This window comes from Anomaloglossus baeobatrachus, chromosome 4, assembly GCF_048569485.1.
Source record: "Anomaloglossus baeobatrachus isolate aAnoBae1 chromosome 4, aAnoBae1.hap1, whole genome shotgun sequence".
NCBI classification, from domain to species: domain Eukaryota; kingdom Metazoa; phylum Chordata; class Amphibia; order Anura; family Aromobatidae; genus Anomaloglossus; species Anomaloglossus baeobatrachus.
The window spans coordinates 266,071,397-266,089,914 of NC_134356.1; the positions used below are offsets into that span (position 1 = coordinate 266,071,397).

Below are 18,518 nucleotides of genomic sequence, written 5' to 3' on the forward strand. Positions count from 1 at the left end.
AGGATATCTCCTTACCTTCTTTTTGTCCTCATCCGGTTCACCGGTATGAAAAGGATTTACATTTGTTAGATCTGGTGAGAGCACTCAGAATCTACATTTCCCGCACGGCGCCCCTGCGCCGCTCTGATGCACTCTTTGTCCTTGTCGCTGGCCAGCGCAAGGTGTCGCAGGCTTCCAAAGCCACCCTGGCTCGATGGATCAAAGAACCAATTCTTGAAGCCTACCGTTCTGCTGGGCTTCCGGTTCCATCAGGGCTGAAGGCCCATTCTACCAGAGCCGTGGGTGCGTCCTGGGCATTACGACACCAGGCTACGGCTCAACAGGTGTGCCAGGCAGCTACCTGGTCGAGTCTGCACACTTTCACCAAACATTATCAGGTGCATACCTATGCTTCGGCGGACGCCAGCCTAGGTAGAAGAGTCCTGCAGGCGGCAGTTGCCTCCCCTTAGGGGAGGGCTGTCTTTGCAGCTCTAACATGAGGTATTTCTTTACCCACCCAGGGACAGCTTTTGGACGTCCCAATCGTCTGGGTCTCCCAATGGAGCGCCGAAGAAGAAGGGAATTTTGTTACTTACCGTAAATTCCTTTTCTTCTAGCTCCTATTGGGAGACCCAGCACCCGCCCTGTTGTCCTTCGGGATTTTTGGTGGTTTTTCGGGTACACATGTTGTTCATGTTGAATGGTTTTTCAGTTCTCCGACGTTACTTCGGAGTGAATTTGTTTAAACCAGTTATTGGCTTTCCTCCTTCTTGCTTTTGCACTAAAACTGGTGAGCCAGTGATCCCACTGGGGGTGTATAGCCAGAAGGGGAGGGGCCTTACACTTTTTAGTGTAATTGCTTTGTGTGGCCTCCGGAGGCAGTGCTGTACACCCAATCGTCTGGGTCTCCCAATAGGAGCTAGAAGAAAAGGAATTTACGGTAAGTAACAAAATTCCCTTCTTTTCACATGCGATCGCATACGTTTCTTAATGGAAGTCTATGGAAGCGTTAACGTATACGTTTGGGGTGGATTCAAACGTATACGTGTAACGGACTGCAGAAACGCAATGTGAAAGGGGCCTAACTTTTTTATTTTTCCATCAGTTTGCCATATCAGGGCTTGTTTATTGCGGAACGAGCTGTACTTTTAAATGAAACCATAGGTTTTACCATATAGTGTACTTGAAAACAGCAAAAAAAATTCCAAATGTGGAAAAATTGCAAAAAAGTGTGATTGCACTATTGTTTTTGGGGTATTTTATTCACAGTGTTCACCCTATGGTATAAATGATGTGTCAGTGTGATTCCTCAGGTTGGTACGAGATCGTAGACACCAAACATGCATAGGTTTACTTTTTATGTAAGGGGTTAAATAAAATTCAGACGTTTGTCCAAAAAAAGTGACGTACTTTTTGCGCCATTTTCTGTGACCCATATCATTTCTCATTTTTGGGATATGGGGCTCAGTGACAGCTTATCTTGAGCTGATGTTTTTATTGGTACCATTTTGGCGCAGATGGTACGTTTTGATCACCAGTTATTGCATTTTGCGCAAAACTTGCGCGGCAACCTAAAGAATGTAATTTTGGAGTTTGGATTTTTTTTGCCGCTACGCCGTTTACCAATCAGATTAATTGATTTTATATTTCTTTGTCGCTCCATTGGGAGACCCAGACAATTGGGTGTATAGCTTCTGCCTCCGGAGGCCACACAAAGTATTACACTTAAAAAAGTGTAACCCCTCCCCTCTGCCTATACACCCTCCCGTGGATCACGGGCTCCTCAGTTTTATGCTTTGTGTGGAAGGAGGCACACATCCACTCATGAATTCTCATATTAGTTATGTCGGTTGGAAGAAAAGAGGGCCCCCACGGGGCCCCCGGCATGTTCCCTTCTCACCCCACTACGTCGGCGGTGTTGTTAAGGTTGAGGTACCCATTGTGGGTACAAAGGCCGGAGCCTCATGCCGTCTCCTTCACCATCCCTTAGCGGCTCTGGGAGAAGTGGGGTCCTGAGCGGTCATCCATTTACTGGGACCGTGCTCCCTCCGCAGCCCCTGTGGGAATCTGCCAGACCGGAGTCTATTCAACCTCAGGGACCGGGCCCTGCAACTCTAAGGTACTCTGTGTCCCCATAGGGGACTGTGCAGGGAGCGCACCTTCTTCCCGGACGCTGCGGCAGCTGCTGAATTAAGAAGGCCGGCGGACTTCCGCGCCGACCGTGCCTGCTTGTCGGGCGCGGTCTCAAATTTAGTCCCCGGCTTCATCGCGGCCTAGTCGCAAAAATCCCGCCCCCGGGCCTGCCTGTCAGGGGTAAGGGCGGGACGGCCGACCTGACGTCGGATGTGAGGGCCGGACCATCCTGCATGTTTCCTCCCCCCTCACTGATCACTGTGGGGACCCCAGATTCCCGCACTTTCCTGGCGCTGCCCACGGCTCCACTCCTCCCCTGAGAGCTCCGGCAGCCATTTTTTGGCATTCTGCCGGTGGAGGATTCTCAGTGAAGAGCTCTGCAGCTCCGGGGGACCTAAGGCAGGGAATCTGGAGGACACACACTCCGCTTTTTAGCGGTCGGTAAGCCACACCGGTCACCCGGTGCTGGTCCCCCTAGGGTGCCGGAATAGATACGTATATTATTTATATATATATATATATATATATATATATATATATATATATATATATATATATATATATATATATATATATATATATAATATACTTCTGTTCGGTCGGGCTGTATACCCTTTTTTTGCCCATATACCCTCAGTGATCATTCTCCTAGGAGACAACAGCATGTTGTCCACAAGGAGCAAAGCTGTTAAGGCACAGGGTTTTTTTGCGGCCTGTACCTCTTGTGGGGCTATGTTACCTGCGGGTTCCACCTACCCTCACTGTGAGCAATGCTCGACCCCTGCTTCGCTTGCTCAGCCGGAGCCTCGGTCACTAGTGGGCCCCTCGGCTCATGTAGACCCCCCCTGCTCCGCCTGTCCAGGCGGCAGGGACAGAGTTTGCCTCTCTTGCTGAGAAACTCTCTGAGTCACTTTCACAATCCATGGCTCAGTCTATGGACAAGTGGTCTGCCAAGCTGATAGAAGCTTTGCAGTCCAGACTGGTCCTTACACAGGCCCCGGCCCCTGTTGGATCGTCGCCTCCAGGCCCCTCTCGGTCCGCGCTGCAGCGCGCTCCCAGGTTGGGCCCTAGGTCTCACGTGGAGAACTCCTGCCCGGACCACAGTCCTAGACAGGCTAAGCGGGCTCGCTGGGAATCTTCCCCGCCTTCTTCACGCTGCTCGGGTTCCCAGCTTGAGGACTCTCTGGAGGACGAGGCGGACGTCGCAGCTCAGGGCTCTGACCCTGACGTCGCCCTTAACCTTGATACACCTGAAGGGGACGCCTTAGTGAATGATCTGATCTTATCTCGTCCATCAACCAGGTGTTGGATCTCTCTCCCCCACCTCCTACTGTAGAGGAGTCGGCGTCTCAGCAGGAGAAACACCAGTTTAGGTTCCCCAAACGTACACATAGTTCGTTTTTCGATCACTCTAACTTCAGAGATGCTGTCCAGAAGCCCAGAACGGTTCCGGACAAGCGCTTTACTAAGCGCCTCACTGACACGCGTTACCCCTTCCCCTCCGAGGTCGTTAAGGGTTGGGCTCAGTGTCCCAAGGTGGATCCTCCAGTCTCTAGATTGGCGGCTAGATCTGTGGTATCGGTTGCAGATGGCTCATCGCTAAAGGATGCCACTGACAGGCAGATAGAGCTTCTGGTGAAGTCCATCTATGAGGCCACGGGCACGTCTTTTGCCCCGGCTTTTGCAGCCGTGTGGGCACTCCAAGCTATCTCGGCTTGTCTGGCTGAGATTAATGCTGTCACACGTAATTCTGCTCCGCAAGTTGCGTCTTTGACTTCTCAAGCGTCAGCTTTTTCTTCCTACGCCATGAACGCAGTCCTAGACTCTGCTGGCCGTACAGCTGTGGCATCCGCTAACTCTGTGGCAGTCCGCAGGGCCATGTGGCTGCGCGAATGGAAGGCAGACTCGGCCTCCAAGAGGTTCTTAACCGGTTTGCTGTTTTCTGGCGACCGCTTGTTTGGCGAACGATTGGATGAGATTATTAAGGAATCCAAGGGAAAGGACTCCTCCTTACCCCAATCCTAACTGTTTTCCTCCATGGCCGTTTGCCTTACCCACTTTTCTTTCATTCCTTCAATCCGGAATGGACAAGGGTTTGTCACTCGGCTCTCTCAAGGGCCAAGTATCGGCGCTCTCCGTATTTTTTCAAAAGCGCCTAGCCAGGCTTCCACAGGTCCGCACGTTCCTGCAGGGAGTTTGCCACATAGTCCCACCTTACAAACGTCCGCTGGAACCCTGGGATCTTAACAGGGTGCTAACGGCTCTTCAGAAACCACCTTTCGAGCCGCTGCGGGATGTCTCTTTATCACGTCTTTCGCAGAAGGTGGCCTTTCTAGTGGCAGTTACATCACTCCGGAGAGTGTCTGAGCTTGCAGCGCTGTCATGCAAAGCCCCCTTCCTGGTGTTTCACCAGGATAAGGTGGTTCTGCGTCCGGTCCCGGATTTTCTCCCTAAGGTGGTATCTCCTTTTCATCTCAATCAAGATATCTCCTTGCCTTCATTTTGCCCTAATCCAATTCACCAATGTGAAAAGGATTTGCACTCTTTGGATCTAGTGAGAGCACTCCGGTTCTACGTGTCTCGCACGGCGCCCCTGCGTCGTTCAGATGCGCTCTTTGTCCTTGTCGCTGGCCATCGTAAGGGTTCGCAGGCTTCCAAGTCAACCTTGGCTCGGTGGATCAAGGAACCGATTCTCGAAGCCTACCGTTCTTCTGGGCTTCCGCTTCCTTCAGGTCTGAAAGCCCATTCTACCAGAGCCGTGGGTGCGTCTTGGGCATTGCGGCACCGGGCTACGGCTCAGCAGGTGTGTCAGGCAGCTACGTGGTCTAGTCTGCACACTTTCACGAAACACTATCAAGTGCATACCTATGCTTCGGCAGATGCCAGTCTAGGTAGGCGAGTCCTGCAAGGCTCGGTTGCCCACCTGTAAGAGGGGGCCGTTGCGGCTCTTTTTACCGAGGTATTCTTTTACCCACCCAGGGACTGCTTTTGGATGTCCCAATTGTCTGGGTCTCCCAATGGAGCGACAAAGAAGAAGGGAATTTTGTTTACTTACCATAAATTCCTTTTCTTCTAGCTCCTATTGGGAGACCCAGCACCCGCCCCTGTTCCCTTCGGGCTGTTGTTCTTTTGTGTACACCTGTTGTTCATGTTGAATTGTTCTTGTGGTTCTTGGTCTTCAGTTCTCCGAACATCCTTCGGATTGAATTTACCCTAGACCAATTTATAAGTTTTCTCCTTCCTGCTTTTGCACCAAAACTGAGGAGCCCGTGATGCACGGGAGGGTGTATAGGCAGAGGGGAGGGGTTACACTTTTTTAAGTGTAATACTTTGTGTGGCCTCCGGAGGCAGAAGCTATACACCCAATTGTCTGGGTCTCCCAATAGGAGCTAGAAGAAAAGGAATTTACAGTAAGTAAACAAAATTCCCTTCTTTGATTGGGCATTTCAGCGATATCTAATTTGTGTGTATATTTTATTTTTTATAACCCTTTTCATTTTTAATGGGATGAAGGCGGTGATTTGAACATTGTATTTTTTTTTTTTAATTTTTAAAACTACTTTTATTTTTTTTTATTTTACTACACTGCTGAGATCACCAGAAATCCTCATGTCTTGTAACAGAGGCTGCTCTGCTTGCTGTTACAGGAAGTGAGTCATGTGAGCTACAGGAGTCATCACATGACCCTGTGCTACCATGGCAACCATCGGCTCACAGTGATCACGTCACAGCGCTGCCGATGGAGTCGGGTAAGTGCTCGTTTACCGTGGCGGGCATTTAAATTGCTCTGGCACATTTTGACAGTGCGATTTAAGGGGATAATAGGCGCGGATGGGTCGCGGATCAACCTGCGCTGGCGTGGCATAAATCTGCTGTTCAAATCAGCAGACGTGCCTGGATCGCCACAGGCTCATCGCAGCAGCCAGCGGTGATTACCTGGACATGACTTAGGACGTACCAGTATGGCCTGCAGTCGTTAGGGGGTTAAAGGGAATCTGGCACCAAGTTTTTGCTCCCCCATCTGAGAGCGGCATAATGTAGAGACAGAGACCATGATTCCAGCGATGCAACTTACTGAGCTGTTTGCTGTCATTTTGATAAAATCACTGTTTTTTCTGAGCAGATCTAGCTGTTATTTCACTGTAGAACCTATAGTGAGTTGATGCATATGCTGGACTACCTGGCAGCCCTCCAGGTAGTCCTCTGATGGTAATCGACTGCTAACCATGATTTTATAAAAGCTACACTAAGCAGCACAGTAAGTGACACATCACTGGAATCAGAATCCTTTTTCCTTCATTATGCTGCTCTCAGACTAGGTGGCAAAAACCTGGTGACAGATTCCCTTTAAACGGAACCAAACATCAGCATATTCCTATATAAGGTGCAGCCAGTGCAGTACTGGCACTATCAGGCACAGTGTGTACATGCCATTAGTGGGCAGCTCGGGTGTTTAGGCTGTGAAATTTAACTTTATAAAGTTTGAAAATTCCTGTACTTTTTGATTGACGTGTGCACCTTGCTGCTAATGTCCGGGCGCATTATGCACGTGTCTCCCCCCCCCCCCCTCCAACCCCTTCCCCCCGCCGCCTGTTCCTCCCTCTCACTGGCCGTATGTAAATTTCTAATCTTCAGTTACAGGAGTTAGCGCCTGCGCATAGCGCTCATCTCCGGCACCGTGTTTCTGAAGCCCACAGTATTATGGTGCATGAGAGGGCGTCGCATGCGCCCTCGCTTCTTCAGATCTGTTGTGACCGCAGGAGCGCGTGCGGTCACAACAGGACTGGAGAACAGCTGATCTTACCGATTAGCTGCAGCAGACGATATTGTACCAGACGTCTGCTGCAGCTAATCAGGGTAAGATCAGCTGTTCTCCAGTCCTGTTGTCACTGCGTGCGCTCCTGTGGTCACAACAGATCTGAACAAGCGAGGGCGCATGCGACGCCCTCTCATGCACCATAATACTGTGGGCTTCAGAAACACTGCACCGGAGATAAGCGCTATGCGCAGGTGCTAACTCAGACGCCGTGTAACTGAAGATTAGAAATTTACATACGGCCAGTGAGAGGGAAGAACAGGCAGCGGGGGTGGGGGGGCGAGGAAGAACACGTGCATAACCCGCCCGGACATTAGCAGTGAGGTGCACACGTCAATCAAAAACTGCATGAATTTTCATACTTTAGGCTGTGAAATCCAACTTTATAAACACCCGAGCTGCCCCCTGATGGTATGTATGTACACAATGTGCCTGATAGTGCCAGTACTGCACTGGCTGCAGCTTATACAAAAAAATCCTGATGTTTGGGTCCCTTTAAGGGCTGATTCATCAAAGCTTTTTTTTTTTTTTTTTTTTTTTTACACCAGAGAACTTTAAAAAGTTACAATAATTATTATTTTTTTTTCTTTTTTCAGAGGGGAGTTGTGCAAAACAAAATTGCTACTTTTCATGCCCATTTGATTGAAGTGTACCAAAATATGCAGAGCTGGGGAGTTGCTGTGGCGGACTGGGTCACAGCCACCCATCAAATTCATTAAAAGTGCCAGCGTTTTGTGTGCCAGAAACGCTCCTCCAGTTGTTATGCGGTGCATGCCACTCACTGAGTACAGCACATCTAAGTACTATGCTCCTCTTGATTATTTGGGCGCCCCCGACTCCAGCAAGACCGCCATAGTGTGAGCGTGTGCTTTGCTAGTCTTGCTGAATCTGCACTTCCCTAAGTTCTTGTGCTAAAATGTAAGGAAAAAAAATATTCATATAATATACCTAATTTTTTTCTCTTTGCTGTAATGTTTTGCTAGTCTGCTGATTTTTTTTTTTTTTGTCTCTCTCCAAAGATGAAGGTATTGGTTATTGAAGATGTTAAATGAAGATGCTGATGAATATTCCAGATCTTAAGTTTCCTGCTTTTCTTTTGCTTTTAGCTAAATGTCAGACAGACCCACCATCTATTCCAATCTGTGACCTCTATTCGGGCGGTGTGTTCCCAAAAGGACAGGAATGCGAGTATCCTGCAACTCAGGATGGGTACGTATGTCAGGGGGCTTTTAACCTCTCTCCTGCCTGGTATCCTGTATATATGGTGCTGGCAGCTTGCACTGAGTGAAGTGTCCTGTTTGGTGGAATGGCACTGCTCCCTGCTCAGAAGATGAGCTTGTGCTATTAGCAGCGGCTGTTAGCTGGAACATACAGCTCACACTCTTCTGGAATCATTTGATAACTGCAATTCCACTTGTTTAACCCCATTGGTTGCTATAGTCAATAATGATTGTGGCATTTAAGTAATTAGAATAATCAGAATACTGAGAGATTGACATGGCAGCGGAGGCTCTGTATCAGGGCTATTCTCCACTTGCGTTTACAAATTCACAGCGACACTCTGCTACAAATGTGAGTCGAGTATCCAGCGTGTGATCTGTGTGTGATCTGCGTACGGTGTGTGTTTTTTTCCTCACATAGCATCCGTATGACATGTGAGCGTCATGCGAGTGCTATGTGAGTGTTTATGAATACCGCGTCAGACTGGCTGCAGGAGGAATCTCCAGTAATACCAGGCCTAGCCGCGGTTACCTGCACTGAACCCCGGATCTGTCACCTGAGCTCCAGAGATCAGCCCGGTCTGTCTGCAGCTGTGCTGAACTGAACAGCAATAGCCGGGGAATCAATCACTCGGCGCTCGCTGTTCAGGCTGCAGTCTAGAGCTCAGGTGACCGCTCCGGAGTTCAGCGCATGTAACCACGGCCAGCCCTGGTATTACTGGAGATTCCTCCGGTAGCCAGTCTGACGCGGTATGCAAGTGTCAAGAATCCGTGTGACATGCGTATGCTATCTGTATGACTTGCATATGCCACCCGGATTCTGATTTTTTTTTTTTCTCGATCCCATAGGATTACATGGGGGTGCGAGAGCTGAGACTGTGAAATCGCAGCATGCTGCGATTTCACCGAGAGCACGAGACGTGCCGTAAAACATTTAGCAAGAGGACACGGCCTCATTGATTAACACTGGTGCGAGTGGGGTCCGATTTTCTATCAGATCGCACTCGCACATAGAAATCGCAAGTGGAGAAGAGCCCTCATTGTGTATTTGTTTTGGTGTAACTGGCCAAACACTTTTTAGTTTTTCCATAAAATACCCCCCCCCCCAGTCTCGCCCCATAAAATAAATAATAGCTGATGAATAAGTTATGTACCCTAAATGTTAAATTTTCAACTATAACCCACCCCAACAAAAAAAACATTTTCTCATGAAGCTACATTAAGAAAAATAAGTTATTGCTGTCTTGATGTAAAATAATACCAAAACTTGTCCTGTGAAGAAAAAAAAGCAGTCATAGAGCAAGGGGAAATGGGGGGGGGGGGGTAGCGGGGGTTGGGGAATCCAGTGGTAGCTGCATGATAGTTGTTACAGGAGTGCTGGTGAAAGAAACCGTTTCTCGTATCTGTGCTATTAACCACAGAGATGACGGTGTGTGGAGAGAGCTATGGAGCTATATTAAGTGTCTCTAACCACGGCTGTTAACCATTTAGATGACGCTGTCAGAGGTATTTAAATGACATCACTGCCGGGGCTACCATAGCTCCTTATCACGCAATTGCAGGGGAGCTGATGAGTTGCTATAATAGCTGGAGTTCTGCTGCAGCCTCCTGTCACTGCCATCTTGGTCCTCCACTGAAGCTCAACTCTATGCTGAGCTACTAAGGCTGCTTTCACACATCCGGTTTTTGGAGTGCGGCTCAAAAACCTATGCAACGGATGCGGCGAAGAAAACTGATCCGTTGCATAAGTTTTTCCATGCAGCCCGTCCGTTTTTTGATGGATGCGGCTTGATACTGAGCATGCGCAGTGCAAAAAAACCGCAGGTTTTTGCCGCAGGACGCCGCATCTGGCGTCCATAGGCTTGCATTGTAAATCGCGCCGGATTCGGTGCGATGCATTTTTTTCGCCACACAAAAAAAGTGCCAGGCAACGTTCCATCCGGTCGCCGCATGGGCTAAATATGCCACATCCGGCAAAAACTGGACGCAATGCAAGGCCATGCGGCACAATACGGCGCTAATGCAAGTCTATGCGGGAAAAAACGCAACCGGTGGCAAAAAAAAACGGTTGCGTTTTTTCTGCAAAGCGGCGTATTGTGCCGCTCAGCAAAAACCGGATGCGTGAAAGCAGCCTAAGGAGACCATGATTTACACCACATAGTGCAATGCTGTGATATTATAGTATAGGCAGTTGGACAATCTCAGGTTAAAAGTTAAGTAAAAGAAAAAAAAATATTTATTTAGTTTTTTTTTTTTTTTTTTTTTTTTTAATGTTGAATTTGAATCACCTCCCCCATTCCCGTATTTCAAGCAACTATACTGAACAATAAATAATATTAAAATAATAATAATAATATATTTTTATGCTCGTAAAAGTTTGCTCTAACAACTTATACAATGAATTAAACATATCAATAAACACTGAAACTGTAAAAAAAAAAAAACAAACAAAAAAAAACCAAAAAAACTGCTAGAATTGCTTCGGTCACCAAACCACCCTAAAAAAATACAATTAAAAGTTATCAAACCACCTTATAAATCCCAAAATATCAATAAAATTTTCCGCTCAAAACAATCTTTTCATTCTACAAATTTCTGAATTCTTTTCACCACTGATATAAAAAAGAAAACCTGCAACTTTGGTATTTGACCTGACCTGGAGAATCGTGTTTCTAGGAATGCCCTAAAAACAGCATTGCATATTTTGTCACCACTCCAGCGCATAACCAGCCCTGATACGGCCATGTCTACGGAAGCATAATAGTTATGCATCTCTCGAAAGGGAAGTGAAAATCAAAAGTGCAAAAATGAACGACAAAAAAAAAGAAAATGTCTGGGAGTGTAGGGGTTAACCAGCAGTTTTTGCTGTCTGTGAAGTGTTCCACCTGTTCTGTTTCTTGTAGCCGATCTGCCGCATGGAGGACAACCAGTGATGAAAAGAAAGCTATGGACCAGGCCAGTGAGGAGATATGGGCAGATTTTAGGCAAGCTGCTGAAGCGCACAGACAAGTGAGGAAATACGTCATGAGTTGGATCAAGCCCGGCCTGACCATGATCGAAATCTGGTACGTTCTATACGTTCCTGTTACATTTATCAGCGGTGCATGAAGAACTCGACATGTCCCCGATACAACAATGCTCTTTATATCCTCGTGTGTTGCAGTGAAAAGCTGGAAGACTGCTCTCGCAAGCTTATTAAGGAGAATGCTCTGTACGCCGGCCTCGCCTTCCCCACCGGATGCTCCCTAAACAACTGCGCAGCCCACTACACGCCCAATGCTGGGGATACCACAGTCCTGCAGTATGATGATGTGTGCAAAATTGATTTTGGGACCCATATAAATGGTAAATATTGCGAGACTATCTGCCCACATGTATACTGAACACTCCAGGGTACTAAATCTGCCATCTTTGCAGGTCGTATAATTGACTGTGCTTTCACTGTAACATTCAATCCAAAGTATGACAAATTGCTGGAAGCGGTCAAAGATGCCACAAACACCGGGATAAAGGTACAGAATTGAAGGCAGTGGTACTGTGTATGTGTTACACATGGATGTCTAGTAATGCGGCAGATATTTACACAGCCTACACATACCTGCTATATCTATCATTGTACACACATAATGATGTCCACTAATACTAACAGGACAAATAGACAGGGGTTGTCTTCACTCCCTATGTGGGGCCCATTATTCTGTATGGAGGGGTATGTGGGGCCCATTATTCTGTATGGAGGGCTATGTGGGGCCCATTATTCTGTATGGAGGGCTATGTGGGGCCCATTATTCTGTATGGAGGACTATGTGGGGCTCATTATTCTGTATGGAGGGCTATGTGGGGCCCATTATTCTGTATGGAGGGCTATGTGGGGCCCATTATTCTGTATGGAGGACTATGTGGGGCCTATTATTCTGTATGGAGGGCTATGTGGGGCCCATTATTCTGTATGGGGGGCTATGTGGGGCCCATTATTCTGTATGGAGGACTATGTGGGGCCTATTATTCTGTATGGAGGGCTATGTGGGGCCCATTGTTCTGTATGGAGGACTATGTGGGGCCTATTATTCTGTATGGAGGGCTATGTGGGGCCCATTATTCTGTATGGAGGGCTATGTGGGGCCCATTATTCTGTATGGAGGACTATGTGGGGCCTATTATTCTGTATGGAGGGCTATGTGGGGCCCATTGTTCTGTATGGAGGGGTATGTGGGGCCTATTATTCTGTATGGAGGACTATGTGGGGCCTATTATTCTGTATGGAGGGCTATGTGGGGCCTATTATTCTGTATGGAGGGCTATGTGGGGCCTATTATTCTGTATGGAGGGCTATGTGGGGCCTATTATTCTGTATGGAGGGCTATGTGGGGCCCATTATTCTGTATGGAGGACTATGTGGGGCCTATTATTCTGTATGGAGGGCTATGTGGGGCCTATTATTCTGTATGGAGGGCTATGCGGGGCTTATTATTCTGTATGGAGGGCTATGTGGGGCCCATTATTCTGTATGGAGGACTATGTGGGGCCTATTATTCTGTATGGAGGACTATGTGGGGCCTATTATTCTGTATGGAGGACTATGTGGGGCCTATTATTCTGTATGGAGGGCTATGTGGGGCCCATTATTCTGTATGGAGGACTATGTGGGGCTCATTATTCTGTATGGAGGGCTATGTGGGGCCCATTATTCTGTATGGAGGGCTATGTGGGGCCCATTATTCTGTATGGAGGACTATGTGGGGCCTATTATTCTGTATGGAGGGCTATGTGGGGCCCATTATTCTGTATGGGGGGCTATGTGGGGCCCATTATTCTGTATGGAGGACTATGTGGGGCCTATTATTCTGTATGGAGGGCTATGTGGGGCCCATTGTTCTGTATGGAGGACTATGTGGGGCCTATTATTCTGTATGGAGGGCTATGTGGGGCCCATTATTCTGTATGGAGGGCTATGTGGGGCCCATTATTCTGTATGGAGGACTATGTGGGGCCTATTATTCTGTATGGAGGGCTATGTGGGGCCCATTGTTCTGTATGGAGGGGTATGTGGGGCCTATTATTCTGTATGGAGGACTATGTGGGGCCTATTATTCTGTATGGAGGGCTATGTGGGGCCTATTATTCTGTATGGAGGACTATGTGGGGCCTATTATTCTGTATGGAGGGCTATGTGGGGCCTATTATTCTGTATGGAGGGCTATGTGGGGCCTATTATTCTGTATGGAGGGCTATGTGGGGCCTATTATTCTGTATGGAGGGCTATGTGGGGCCCATTATTCTGTATGGAGGACTATGTGGGGCCTATTATTCTGTATGGAGGGCTATGTGGGGCCTATTATTCTGTATGGAGGGCTATGTGGGGCTTATTATTCTGTATGGAGGGCTATGTGGGGCCCATTATTCTGTATGGAGGACTATGTGGGGCCTATTATTCTGTATGGAGGACTATGTGGGGCCTATTATTCTGTATGGAGGGCTATGTGGGGCCTATTATTCTGTATGGAGGACTATGTGGGGCCTATTATTCTGTATGGAGGGCTATGTGGGGCCCATTATTCTGTATGGAGGACTATGTGGGGCCTATTATTCTGTATGGAGGGGTATGTGGGGCCTATTATTCTGTATGGAGGGGTATGTGGGGCCCATTATTCTGTATGGAGGGGTATGTGGGGCCCATTATTCTGTATGGAGGGGTATGTGGGGCCCATTATTCTGTATGGAGGGCTATGTGGGGCCCATTATTCTGTATGGGGGGCTATGTGGGGCCCATTATTCTGTATGGAGGACTATGTGGGGCCTATTATTCTGTATGGAGGGCTATGTGGGGCCCATTGTTCTGTATGGAGGACTATGTGGGGCCTATTATTCTGTATGGAGGGCTATGTGGGGCCCATTATTCTGTATGGAGGGCTATGTGGGGCCCATTATTCTGTATGGAGGACTATGTGGGGCCTATTATTCTGTATGGAGGGCTATGTGGGGCCCATTGTTCTGTATGGAGGGGTATGTGGGGCCTATTATTCTGTATGGAGGACTATGTGGGGCCTATTATTCTGTATGGAGGGCTATGTGGGGCCTATTATTCTGTATGGAGGGCTATGTGGGGCCTATTATTCTGTATGGAGGGCTATGTGGGGCCTATTATTCTGTATGGAGGGCTATGTGGGGCCTATTATTCTGTATGGAGGGCTATGTGGGGCCTATTATTCTGTATGGAGGGCTATGTGGGGCCTATTATTCTGTATGGAGGGCTATGTGGGGCTTATTATTCTGTATGGAGGGCTATGTGGGGCCCATTATTCTGTATGGAGGACTATGTGGGGCCTATTATTCTGTATGGAGGACTATGTGGGGCCTATTATTCTGTATGGAGGGCTATGTGGGGCCTATTATTCTGTATGGAGGACTATGTGGGGCCTATTATTCTGTATGGAGGGCTATGTGGGGCCCATTATTCTGTATGGAGGACTATGTGGGGCCTATTATTCTGTATGGAGGGGTATGTGGGGCCTATTATTCTGTATGGAGGGGTATGTGGGGCCCATTATTCTGTATGGAGGGGTATGTGGGGCCCATTATTCTGTATGGAGGGGTATGTGGGGCCCATTATTCTGTATGGAGGGCTATGTGGGGCCCATTATTCTGTATGGAGGACTATGTGGGGCCTATTATTCTGTATGGAGGACTATGTGGGGCCTATTATTCTGTATAGAGGGCTATGTGGGGCCCATTATTCTGTATGGAGGACTATATGGGGCCCATTATTCTGTATGGAGGACTATGTGGGGCCCATTATTCTGTATGGAGGACTATGTGGGGCACATTCTGTATGGAGGGCTATGTGGGGCACATTCTGTATGGAGGGCTATGTGGGGCACATTCTGTATGGAGGGCTATGTGGGGCACATTCTGTATGGAGGGCTATGTGGGGCACATTATTCTGTATGGAGGGCTATGTGGGGCACATTATTCTGTATGGAGGGCTATGTGGGGCACATTATTCTGTATGGAGGGCTATGTGGGGCACATTATTCTGTATGGAGGGCTGTGTGGGGCACATTATTCTGTATGGAGGGCTGTGTGGGGCACATTATTCTGTATGGAGGGCTGTGTGGGGCACATTATTCTGTATGGAGGGCTGTGTGGGGCACATTATTCTGTATGGAGGGCTGTGTGGGGCACATTATTCTGTATGGAGGGCTGTGTGGGGCACATTATTCTGTATGGAGGGCTGTGTGGGGCACATTATTCTGTATGGAGGGCTATGTGGGGCCCATTATTCTGTATGGAGGGCTATGTGGGGCCCATTATTCTGTATGAAGTGTGATGTGGGGCCCATTATTCTGTATGAAGTGTGATGTGGGGCTTATTTCTGTTTTGGAGGGCTATGTGGAGCCTGGATTTTCTGTATGGAGGGCTATGTGTGGCCTGCGACCAGGATGCCTACGACTTTTAAGTTTTTATTATTGGCCCTCTGTATTTGAATTTGATATCCCTGCTTTAAGGCATGTGGATGCTTAATAACGGGTTTAAATAACTCTTACCAAATTACTAACATGTGTCACACCAGATTGCACATATTCTTTTTTCTCCTATTACTGGGTGTTATTACGTCTGATCCTTCACCGGATTTCACCATGTAATCTTTATAGGTTAAATAGATTTCGACCTGATGAGGTTGGTGTACTTACTGTGATCCAGGTCAGAATGTTATTTTTGAAAACTTAGTCTAGGACCGTTTACTTTGACTACTCCATACTGTGCTGCTGCTGAGATGTCACTGCTCTGTTCACGCTGTCAATCAGCTGGGTGGGCAGAGATGGAATATACGGCTCTTCACATCTGGATTATACAGGCATCCTGATAAGGATTTTCAAAGTTAATACAACCACTTTATCAGATCTAAGCTGCATCTTCAATAATGTATGTAGTTTAGAATGTAAAATACAGTGACAGATCCTCTTTAAAGAGGTTTCCTATGATTCCTACTTATTATTCTTCTGGCTTGCTCACGGTGAAAATAATAAAATCAAGTTTACTCACTGTCTGCAGGTTCAGAACAGCCTGTGTGCTGCTGTCCCAGTTTAGTGGATGGTGTCATTGGGCTCTACAGTGATGCCAGTGTAGTCGACACGAGACCACTGAGCTTAGTGATTGACTGCAGCGGCCATGTGCTGTAGTTGTGATGTCACCATTAGAGATGAGTGGAACCCTTAAAGTTCAGATTGGCCGGTTCAGCAGGACTTTGGATACTTTTGTATTTGTTCTGAACCCAGACTTGACCTGACCACCAATGGAAGTCACTGATTGGGCAGTTCAGTCTCTGCCCGCATATAGCCAGCCATAAACTGAACACTTCCATATATAATGAAAAACCCTGCTTACCCTTCCCCCGGAATGTGTATGTGTGTGAGTGTGCGCGCTACATCCAATAACGCTTATGTCCCCCCCAGTGTGAGCCATTCAAGCATGTCATTTAGCTTGCATCAGGCGTACCAGAGTACAGCTATGCTCGCACAAGTGGTTTGCACACTTAAAGCACCCGAAGTCTGTTTTTTTTTTTTTTTGGGTGAAGTCTGTATTTGGTATGAACACCCCACTTTATGTTTTAGGTTCGCTCATCTGTAGTCACCATTAAATCCTTTCATAACCACTGGGGGAAATGGCAACCTACGGAAGATGAGTAGACATGAGCGAACCTGAGATTCAGTGTTCCATACAAAACACAGACTTTACGAAAAAAAAACAGAGTTTGGGTGCTTTATATATGGAAAACCCCTCGTGTGAGTGTCCGTCTGCTCAGGTACACTCCGTGCTCAGCGCAGTGCAAGCCACTGGCAGTGTTTTAATGGTTCGCAATGGGAGTAACAGTATGATTGGTTGTAGTGTGGTCCACTCCTCTCTATTGATAAGTAAGGCTATGTGCCCACGGTAGCTTGCTTCTGCGGATTTTGCCACGGAAAACCTGCGAATTTATCTGGATTTTCCAGATAAATCTGCAGGTTTCAGCATGTACAGACACTCCCCATGTTATCCTATGGGACATGGGGAGTGTTTGTGTCCACGTTGTGGAATGTGCAGCTGCGGAACATCCTGCGGATCTCCCGCAGCCGCACATAACTGCATGTCAATTATTTTTGCAGAATTACCTGCGGAAATCCCGGCCCTCCGCTATATGGAGATAGAGGCCGGGACGTCCACAGGTAAGCTGCATGAAAGTCCGCAGGTTTACCGCAGATATACCGCTGTACTACCTCAGCTATAAATAGCTACGGATGCCGGCGGGCAGCTGCGGTAAACCTGCGGCCGTACCTGCAGATATATCCGCAGGTACGAGCTCCCGTGGGCACATAGCCTTAAGCTCCTTTATTATTTTACAGTGGGCAAGCCACTATATCCATATGCTGTCCTGCTGTTACCTTTAACCTTTATAGCAGGGTGCATTACCTATAGTTTAGTGAAGGCCCACATACATTAGATGACTGTTCACTGTTGGCTGAACAATTGACCAGCTATCTACCGCAACACAGGATCACTCGGTTTAGCCAAGCCTATATTCACTATGAGGAATACTCTTATATCCTGAAAAACAATACAGGGTAATATTGTGGTACCGTGTTAGCCAGAAAAATCAATTGAAATACTATGTCCCAAGAATGACAAAAGTATATTAGGAGTGATACCTTTATAGGCTAACCAGAAAAATCATATTAGCAAGCTTTCAGAGCACACAGGCTCCTTCTTCAGGCAAATTACAAATGAATTACTGAGACCAAAAAACAACATTTAAATGAAGGTTACAACAGGACATGGGAAAGATGATGCCTCCTAAAAGATAAGCCAAGAAAATCAAATTCATTTTTTTCTTAGAAATGCAGATGAGTTGGAAGTGGTCTGTTCAGATCACTTCTGAGGTTCTTCTGTTGGAGGTGTGAAGTGTGTCCATGTAGTGAGTCATAAAACCAGGTGTTAAATTGAGTCCTTTTGATAAGGATCCAAATAAAATAATTTTTTTTTCTGTTTCCATCAATATAGCCATATACTGAGAGATGGGGGGGGGAGAATGGGCATGCATATGAAATGAGCGGGCCCACGTGGTCACGGCAGGCGCTGCTACAGCCTGCTCGTGCCCCCGATGACCCGCTCCACCGCAGCACCCTCATTCCCCGCAGCCCTACATTCAGACTATAAGACACACACCCCACTTTCACCCAACATTTGGGGGAAAAAAAGTGCGTTTTATAGTCCGAAAAATACGGTAATCTGTCAGGTCCCCTATGTCCTACAACCCAGCAGCATTCACATCTGCATGACTAAACATTATGCCTAGCCAGCCCAGTATAATGTTATTCACTTAACTCACTGTTTGT

At 47.4% G+C, this 18,518-nt stretch overlaps 1 protein-coding gene across 1 annotated transcript in view; it reads left to right on the top strand.

Annotated features, from left to right (window-relative positions):
- Nucleotides 1-18,518, top strand: part of METAP2 (methionyl aminopeptidase 2) — a 48,626-nt gene that overhangs the window by 14,247 nt on the left and 15,861 nt on the right. Inside the window, exons 4-7 of the mRNA XM_075344815.1 lie at nt 8,035-8,137; nt 11,052-11,213; nt 11,312-11,493; nt 11,566-11,660. Coding sequence (XP_075200930.1) covers nt 8,035-8,137; nt 11,052-11,213; nt 11,312-11,493; nt 11,566-11,660 — 542 coding nt within the window. The remainder of the gene's footprint in view (nt 1-8,034; nt 8,138-11,051; nt 11,214-11,311; nt 11,494-11,565; nt 11,661-18,518) is intronic.